At 36.7% G+C, this 10,570-nt stretch overlaps 1 protein-coding gene across 1 annotated transcript; it reads right to left on the reverse strand.

The window, feature by feature from the left end:
- Window positions 1–701: 701 nt before the first annotated feature.
- Window positions 702–10,023, reverse strand: LOC137277710 (myeloid-derived growth factor-like). The gene is made up of 5 exons (XM_067809599.1): window positions 9,814–10,023; window positions 7,537–7,593; window positions 6,457–6,600; window positions 5,917–5,977; window positions 702–5,522 (listed from the first exon to the last, which is right to left on the reverse strand). Exons 1-5 carry the CDS (start codon window positions 9,964–9,966, stop codon window positions 5,443–5,445), a joined length of 495 nt encoding a protein of 164 aa, XP_067665700.1. The 5' UTR covers window positions 9,967–10,023; the 3' UTR covers window positions 702–5,442.
- Between the last annotated feature and the right edge of the window lie 547 nt (window positions 10,024–10,570).

A 10,570-nucleotide genomic window follows, 5' to 3' on the forward strand; every position in this document is an offset into this window, starting at 1 on the left:
GAAAGTTCTTCTAATACCGTCATAAAAAGTTCAATTTATTTTCATGTGTGGCATCATTCATGTCAGGAAAGGCCATGTGCAAGTGGCATGTCCAAATATGGAACAAGCTTTTATGATTCACAGTCAGAAGTTTGGAGAATACACTCACCATATTGGCAGACAAACAGCGTTGAAGACACTTGTTAATATGGTTGACCGCACAAGTATCAGGTAGGTATACTGTATTATGAAACCACTGTCAAAGTACCCATCAAATTGGATATGTGCTTCACAAAGCTACAAACACTTGCTTGTCACACACACACAACATGTTTGGGATATGCTTGTACAGTGCTTAAATCACAGTCAACAACCATCGACCTCACTCAACCAACTTTGCAGAAAGCATGGGACGGAATGATGGTAGACACTAGACCTTTAATTTGTAGCATGCCTTGCTGAATCCGGTATTGTTTTGAGTATGGAGGGAGATATACTAAACAGGTTTTCACTCATGGTATATGACATGGTCGACAGTTGGGCCAAGCATGTAACAAAATCTGTGGTCATCTGACATTCAAAGACTAATGCAAATCTCACTCAGATGTCCATGCTATGCTATTTATCTCGTCAAAGATACAGAACATAAAGAGTTGACACTTTTTATAAAATATCCACAACTCATATTAAATGGCACATTAATAAAAATCAAACACACTATGAACGATAAAATATTTTATTATGGAGATCAGTTACTCACCATTCACACACAAACCTTTAACCAATACACAAGGACATATGGTGTCTGTTTCAATGCTCTACTTCACCCTGTAATGATGTCTTCGTGCATACTGAAGCAGCTACAATACCCTGCTTCTATGGTGCTTATAAACGTATACAGTATTTGACTTAACAAATCACAAAGGAAGATATTTCTTATATCATGTATAGTGTACTTCAGCTCTTCTCACAGCAAAGGGTAATGAGGACCTTTCATTACATTTTCATTCTGTAACTATTTCATTCTTTAAATTTAGGAATGTAATTTTTATCTCTTTTTATGAGATTGAGCATACTGGGAGTCACACTCTTTCTGTAGTTTTCAGACTAAGTCAGTATATGCTCCTATATACATGGAAAACTCAGTCCATCACATTTCTCATAAACTGTGTGTCTGCAACCCTGACCAGTGTGTGGTTCACTTACAATAACATACTCCCTCTATCTGATACTGATGGATCAGCTATTTGTGCCCTGTGTGATGGATGTCAGTCAACAAAAGAGTATATTTGTAAACCAGAGCCCTGTTCCACAAGACTATTACAGTGCTAACATTTAGGAGATAAACATCATGTGTTGGCCAATTTCCGGGTGTTATTGAGTATTTGAAGACCAGGAATACATTTGGAAGCGACGGTGTCAGCCTGAGGTTTCAAATGAAATATTTCCATGCTTCAAATACTCAATAACACCCAGAAACTAGCCAACACATGATGTTTATCAACATTGTAAACAAAAAAGTAAACCAAAGGGTTTTATTGTCTGCACTCCTTTACATCGAGTACGGGTACAGTGGTGAAGTGTCATCAGCTGGCGGTTTAAGCTAGTACCCATGGTAGCATCTGGAGCTGCTCATTTGTGATGACATTCTGACTTTACATCACAATATGATTTGAATGACGTCACCGCTGTGGATGACGCAACAAAACAATTGTTTGCGATGTTTCTACATGTCAATATGCAGCAAACAGTCTTGCAGTTTCCGGGAATCAAATCCCATTTGATTATGTTTTACAACCAATCAGATTACAGAACACAGTGACTTTTGGTTTACAATGTTAGAGTACAGAGGGTTAGACAGTAGCATGACAATACCTTTCTGAAACAGGACCCTGTTGAGTAAGTGTGTAAGAGTTATCTCAAGGTGCCTCACTTCTTGGAGACTTGGGCCTAGAGTTTCGAAGCTCTCTTAGCGCTAAGATTGTCGCAAGTGCCATACATTAACATTAACTTACGACTATCTTAGCACTAAGAGAGCTTTAAAAATCTAGGCCTTGGTTTAAAACCTGAACCAATAATTAGTACTTTACTATGAACGTTTAATAAAACAATAAACATGTTATGTAGGTGTACCAAATGAGATCAAACAAACTTTAATACACAATTCGGCACATTTAAAACTACACCATTGCCATGGACAACACTGGAACACAATGTACCCTATCCATAGAATCTCAGCCTCCTCTCTCATTGGGATGTCTATCTCATTTAGATTCAATTGTTTGTATCTATCAACATAGCTTCAGTCTAAAAAAGTGAAAACAAATAATACGAAAGCAAACTGGACTGATATAAATTGACTGAATTTCATTATATTCTCCAACATTTGTACATGTTCATGGAGGGCATGCAGAGGAGTCATCTGATTAACATTTATATTCATATTCCGCTTGCGACATAGAATCAAAAGTTGATGATGATTATGTTTCAGTATCATCACTGAATGATAATACAGCATGATACGTCAGCTGATAATTGGTTGCTCGCTACAACAAAACAATAATTACATACAGCCACCTGTCGTTGTACCCAAGTAATTCCATGTGTTATTTACAAGTGATCACAGCACTTAAAGCATAACTTCTTGGCTATTGCCACTAAGTAAAGACTGTAAAGCTAACGATAAACACAGCTATTCATTTTTACACCAGGACAATACAACATTCACCCTGCAACAGCTTAAGGCACGAGGGGTAGAATTACTTACAGCCACAATAGATAGATCATCAGCTGCACTCAAATCTTATATTTCTGAAATTATCACTTAATCTTTGGATAATGTTTCACACACTGGGGGGAGCCATATACAAATTGGCAGTCCGAGGCTGGACTTGCAAGTCTCACAAACACTACTCAGTGCTTTTTTAGTTTTGTTTCTATTTTTCTAAAACATCACAAACTCAGCAGTTAAAATGACACTTATTACATGAAAACAATGTGTCAATATCACACATGGCAAAAGCTATCATGTAAATACCTGTCCAAGTTCTTCTTCCAAGGTGTTGCAATTTTCAACAAATAATCAGCATTTTACTATATTGCCCTTAAACAATTTCACACAGGGCAAAAGTACAAATCTACATGGAGCGTAGTCCCTCTAAGCAATAAAATGTTTCACAACCATAGATCAATGTTTTCAATTTCGATCAATGGATTCTCATGCAAAAGGTGAAGTGATGAGAAACAAAAAACATGAATGCTCTGCTCTATGTGCAAAACCCCTTTGACAAAACTTACGTCCACACATGATTCAAATACATGTACATTCAAATATTTACAGAATGACTTCTAACCTTTCACAACAAGACATACATGATGGACACTATTTGGTCAGGTGAAACTCATTTGGATATTGACTTTTGTGGAACACTCCTAGTTCTGGAGTTGGACTCATTGACCAGTAGGTATGCCAAGTAATATTTCAACTGGAATTACAACTGAGTTTTAAAAATTTGTATAATGTTCCTCTGTTGTGAAAACAAACAAAAAATCACCCCCATTAACAAAAAGAACTTGCTCTGAAAGCTTTGTCTCCAGACAAAGACTTGCCACAAGTTACTGCAGGTACGTAACTGTTTCTAAGATGGAACAAACAGGTGAAAGACAAATCACCTTTTCCAAATTATTTAGTAAGTAGTATCATAAGGTTTACAGTGAAACAGTGTACATGTGTCCTGTCGGATTATTGTAACATGTGAGCGTGCACACAATAATTACTAACAAACCAAAACATACGCATGAAAAGACTTGACACAAACCAAAGATACAGAAATATTTCCCAGAGAGCTTTTGTTGCCACAGATACATCAAGTTTCAAATGAAACAGTAAACAACATGAAGTCTTTGTTGAGCTTGCTTGGAAACTAATATTTGCCCAAGTCCGCAGCAAATGACAGTAACAATTCCAGTTTGAAGTTAAACATTCCCAGTTCCCCAGAGTCTAGGCATGCAATAACATCAAAATAATCCAATTTTGAAAACTTAACAAGGTTTTCCCAGATAGTAAGCCAAAGACGCTTACTTTGAAATCCCAACAAATGATTTCAGCTATAGGAAATATATGGTTTTGAAATATAAATGATGAGAAAATAGAATTTCCTCTGTAATAGCAAGCAATTAGCAACTAAAAACAATCCTTAAACTAAAAAAATATACAAGCCACGCCAAAAACAATGAGAGTCATTTGGTCAAAATATCACATGTGAAATGGAGTTGAACAGAAACAATTAACAAATCTGGCTTAAGACAACTCCAGGAAGCTGACGGCATATCAAGGACAACTCACAGCTATTTTTAAAACAGTTGTAACATCTTCAGAGTCATATTGTTCATATTTGAAAACCCTCAACTGCTGTCCTTGACAGACGTCACAAAGAGTGAGTGAGTGAATTTAGCTTTACGCCGCTTTCAGCAATATTCCAGCTATATGGCGACAGTCACAAAGAACATAACTCTGTTTAAATTACAATATGTGTCTGTGAAGTTAATTTAACACCTGAATCGAAATACCACACTGTCCAAATGTCATACCCATTTCATGAAACAGAGCTCTCTGATCAATGCAGAGTGAGAGTGTTCCATTACTCTTAGTGTCCATAAGTCATGTGGTGAAATCCACATGTTATCATTCGTAACTGTTTGTTGAAAATCGTGAAAATTTGTTTTATCTAAAACCATGAATATTTAGACACCTAAAGATTTTTTAAACCTGTGAATTCAGTGATCGCAGAAGGTTTTGTATGAGTGCATGCAGAAATAAAATAATAGATATGTATACCAAATCTTTCGTGCGTGAAACTTTCAGTACAATCCTATATCATGTTAAAATTTATTGTTTGTCTACATGTTGCGGTTTTAAGGTACTTTTCAAAATTATGTAGATCAGAATCTATGCGTCCAAAACATGCATGCAAAATATTTTTTGCGTGGTTTTATTATTTCTTTGCGTGAAAAACGCATGTTTCTGAGTTAACGAGAACACTGGGATTCCTAAAACTATAAACCCACATCAATGTTACTTCAAGGAAATCAGATCATCCCAGGATTTTGATAACATTATGACAGTATGGATGTGTCACAGAGAGAAGGCCCTGTGACAGAAAGAGGAACCTGTCACGGAGAGGAGGCCCAGTCATGGTGAGAGGGCCCTGATACGGAGAGGGGGCCCTGTCACGAAGAAAAGGCCCAGTCACAAAGAGGAGGCCCTGTTACAGAGCGCGGGCAACGTCATGGAGTGAGGGCCTTGTCACGGAGAAGAGACCCTGTCACCAAGAAAAGGCCATGTCATAGAGAAAAGATCTGAGCTGCTTGATACATTGTGTCCTTGATGCTGTCATGCTTTACTGAAGTCGACTTCAGTCAGAAAAAGAAGAGTGTCGTGTTTGCAATAATCCGACGAATTCTTCATAATTCCTGTTTGGCCTTGGCTGCACACAACTCAACACGTCCCAGCATGTTCTTGAACTTTTCATCCACCTGGGAGACTGAAATGGCAAAAAAAGTATATTCAACAGTGGATTTTAACTGCAAGCATGTCAATTAAGGGAAAAGTCTTGCTTTTGCTGTCCAAGTTGCTATTGTACCAAGAGATCAGTAAACAAGGTAATCGCAACTTCCATACCTTTTCCAGCATCTGAAATAATCACCGGTCCAGAGGCCCTTCGCCAGTTGCTATTGTATTTGGCTGGTAGTTTCAAATATTTGCAGGCCCTATTGGACATTAGTAAATTTTCTGTCTATTTCATCAACTCTAATTATTCCCCTAATCTTTTTCATTAGGGAATCATCAATGATCATCCATGTTCAGATAACTTACAGTTTCACTTCGTGGTATTTAAGTCAAACATATTGGACATAGTTGGATATAATTAGACTTACCTGAGCTAGAGGACTCATCCAAGACATACTCTTCAGGTTGTAGAGGCGAATGATCTGGACTCTGTAAGATAGAGGATACTGACATTATATAATCAGACAGAAGACTTTGTAACATAGGACAACATACTTTTCTTATCAACACACTATTGAGACAGATATAATGACCTAATTTCATGGTGGAAAAGTAACAGTAACTCTTGCGAACACTATTGCTAACAACCTCAGTGATTCCATTACTAAAAACATAAAAATATATGAGATCAGACATCCTCAATAATCTCCAGCGTACTATGCAATCCAGTAAATCTCCACATCTGCTGACTGGACTAGATAAAAAGCCAGTAAAGGGAAGTAATAAATGATGCATAAAAGAGCCATAGATGCATCCAGGGTGCTAGTGGAGATTTGTCAGAACATATACCCTTGAGATGACATGATCACAATCACAAAAGTTCAGTTTTCTTTAATCATATATCATTAATCACATGTCCTTTTCATCTGCAAACTTTACTTGTTTTTAAATATATAGAAATTATTTACCTTGACCTCTGCCTCCACAGCCTTAACTCCAAACACCTCCATCTTAAATGACTGGAAAAATAGATATGAGGAGCTTCCAGGTCTCTCTACAGAGCAGGAGAACTTGGTGTTGTCAGCATTCATACTTAACCCCATCCGCCATGACTTGAAAACAAAAGACAACACAGTAAAATTTAAACATGGATAATCATCTTTGTGTTTCATGTTGCCAAGAAAATCTGCATCAGTATATTGGGTATACGGGACAATGGCTGTTATTCTGGTTATCCAACGTAACATACTATTTATCAGAACAACTACGTCATTCTTAGCCAAGATCATAATTTGAATATTGTATTTTACAGTCATTTACATGTCTCCTGAAATGTTTACAAATATTCCCCTTCAATACACTTTTTCATCAAACTTAACAAGACATTTGCACTCAAAGATATTTAACAATATTTCTTTTGTCCACCCACAAAGTCCTTGATTTTTCTGTCAGCTTTAGTCTGAAGTGGGACTGTAACTGCATGTCAGTACAGAATGGATTGGAAGGGATGTCAACCCAGTATTCTGTTGACTAGCAGTGAATTTGTTGTTTTTGAGCAGAACAGGGGTTGCCCTTTGAGCTGTGTACACAAAAAAAGGACTAAATGACTAAATATAACATGGGTGGTGTCATATGAGAGGGATCTGCAAAAGTAAACAAGTGGGACTGCAAAAATAAACATATGGGACTTCAAAAGTAAACATGTGGGATCTGCAAAGTAAACAAACAATAGTTGCTAGTTACCACTGTTACTGTTCCTCCACCACAAATGTCCTTGAACCTTTGACATAAGAGAAGCATGAGCTGTATGTTTAAGAAAATGTACCTGGTCTAATACTGAAAAGTTTATTCTTAAGTGTTACTTGCTTGAGGATATTTGAGCCTCTTTTCTCACTACTCATCTCTCATGACTTAAGCGAGCGAGCAAGTGAGGATTTTAAGTCACATCAGTAATATTTCATCAGCCACATGTGACTACACATGATTGAAAGCTCCACATCATGGTACATCATAATTACATCAATTTTAGCAATAAACAGCATAAATACCTCTTTTGTGCCACCTTGAGCTTGATATGTAAAGCTACAGGAGAAATCCATGCCCTCCTGAAAAAGGAATATTTTGTCTATAAAACAGGATATATACAAATGGGAATTTTTAACAGTTACTATTAATTTGATCATAGAAGATCAAATAAAGATCAGAGAAAGAAATTCTAAACACTAACACATGATCATTTTCATTAGTATTTTGCCCTACAGTGGACTCTGGCAATATTGGTCTCAGTAAACACTGGCACTCTGTCTGCATCAGCATAAAGTTTCAGTCCTTGCAGAAATGCACTTAATTATCAATTAGAAACATCTGTAAACATCGGCTTCTGCCTACTCAGGATATCAGCATTGTTTTTTAGTCCTAAACAACACATTGTTATGAAAACGAATCCATAACAACTGGCACATGAAACTTCAAAATGATGTAACAACACCATTCGCGGTTACTCCTGAGATTATTCAGAAATGACAAGTGGCTATTAGTATCATGTGAAATAGTGACTGGTACATGTCACTTACATAGAGTGATAAATAGTGGGCAGTTTAATAAACGAACAAGAATTTACATGTTGTTGATTTAAGGTAAACTTGTATGATGTAACAACACATTTCCCGAGATTATTCAGAAACAGGAAGTGTCCATCAGTTGCTTGTTAATTAGTGAGTGGAATTAGTGATCAACGCATAATCTGTGCATTTAATGCACATTACCATCAATATCTTTGGAGATCACTTGTCTCTAGAACGGACACATGTTCCAGCACTGATGAACTTTCAGTGTTGGCTGGCGTCATAAGCATCATGTCATGCCAGTATTGACAGAGTACACTGTATTTTGCTAAATATGATGGAATTGAAGTCTAGTAATATATAAACCTGAGTTTTCATTTGTATTTCAGAGAACGGAAATTCATTGTTATGCATAACTGCAAACAGGCGACTATACATAACTGCTAATGACACAGTGTATCCATCATACATACTAATTTTGTAATGTGCAAACCAAATTAGAGGTCACAAGAATATCAACTATGTTGTATTTTTCTGTCCTGACTCCAGGTAAAATAAATATGATGATTTTTTTATGCATGTTTTTAAGCATTCCAGTCATCCAAGAAAACAAAATGTGCTCTTCAAGAAATAGTCATAAAAACATCACAGTAAATGTTATTCAAATGATAGTGCATGAATAAATTACTGAATTATTAAAAGAAACTGTACCCAACAAACCAGATAAAACAGCAGCTAGTAATGCCTGTAAGTGTATATCAACTGTCAATTACCATGAGAATAAATTATGGAACACATGAAAATCTTGAGGAATGGATGTGAAAAAAATACCTAATGAATCTAATGGGCTACATGAAATCTCATTATCAAACGCCAGTCAAGAGTATATTTCAGTACTAAATCACTTTATAAGTTTCACGCTATTCTCAAGATAGCTCTTGAATAGTTTTAGTTGAAAAAAAAGCCAAATATAATTTTAATCAACTTTCTCTGCCTATGTTCACTTCCCTATCACTGATAATAAAAGGGATGAATTACATAGACTTACTTGAAATAAATTTGTTCCAGTCAATACATAATAATGCTCTGGAAAGCAGAAACCCCAAAGGGAAAATAAGGGTTCTGATCACATTCCCTCCCATCAAAATCACCATTTTAGATAACATTGTTGAAACCCAATACTGTTCAGATATGTTCAGGTTACAGATTGATGTCACCTGGCGTAAACATGCTCCTGCAGTACAGTTTCAGGTAAGAGTTCCTCCCGTTCCCCCATCCCAAAGAACATTTACATATTCAGATACTGATACATACTAGAATTATTAACAAAACTTAAAACAATTCCTAGAGACTCACAAAAAAACTAAAAAGCCCCCAAATTAAGTACAGTATATAGGGTTGAACCAATTAGTATTGCCTCTGTTTATCTGCGAAAGAAAAAAAATGGGGGAACTCCAAGTTTCACAAAAGATCCTCGAATCACTTTTGACAAGATATTGGAAACTTATGTATAAAGTGAATTTCAAGTTGGTCAAAGGGGCGTAACTCTGCGATGTTATGATTTTTCCCTGTCGAAGATGAACAATCGATTTGGCAGATATTAAATATTTAATATCAAAAAGTCATTTATCAAAAGCCTGACGTCGTGCACTAATATCCTACAAAAGTCTGTCTCTGGTGTAAGTGACAACAATTTCAAATTAGCCCCGCATCTTGAGCAGAAAGACAAGTCAAATACACAACACACGCAGGAATACTTACCCACTGTTTTTTGTGGGTTAATTTCTCTCCACCCGGAATGACATCAAATTCGCTGACTTGGATTTTGTCTTCAGTCATATCGCATACTGCATTGGCGCTATAAAAACACAGTGTTGCGATACAACACAACAATAAATCCCATTTCATACTCATTTTCTGACTGTTTCTGTCTGCTATCTAAGCGTAAGAGCGGTTCCGATCCTATCAAACGCACCCACGTTTCAGCCAATCGGCACGCAGAACCAAGCGCATTTAAGGTTAAAGGGCACGCACCTGCAACCTTTGACCCTAGGTTGAACAGTATATACTGTTTACTAACAACTTATCTGCCAACTTATCTCTTTCAGCTTGTCTTTCAAGCTTGGAGTATTGTTGTTTACCCTTCTTTCACATATATCTGTTATGAAAGCGTGGCCAAATTTTCATGCAAGGAAGGTTCATTGCACAAAAGGGCCAATGGGCCAGCCTGGGTACCTGATAGCTTTCGATGGCGCTTGCGTGGCGCTTGATACAAATGTTACCAGGATACCATTGAGCTCACCTATATCGCTACATTAACGTGCACAACACACATACCGATGATCTCTGGTTGGTCTGAAACACACAATATTTAAAATATTGAATTTGAATGACAGTCAGTCCACCAAGACTAAATTATGAAATGTACATTTATGGAATATGATGAAAACGATATATTAAACATGGACTAGCTACTACCTACTTCCTCACAAAGATATAATATTTTCAGATTTTGTGA

The sequence above is a fragment of the Haliotis asinina genome, chromosome 3 (genome assembly GCF_037392515.1).
Source record: "Haliotis asinina isolate JCU_RB_2024 chromosome 3, JCU_Hal_asi_v2, whole genome shotgun sequence".
NCBI lineage: Eukaryota > Metazoa > Mollusca > Gastropoda > Lepetellida > Haliotidae > Haliotis > Haliotis asinina.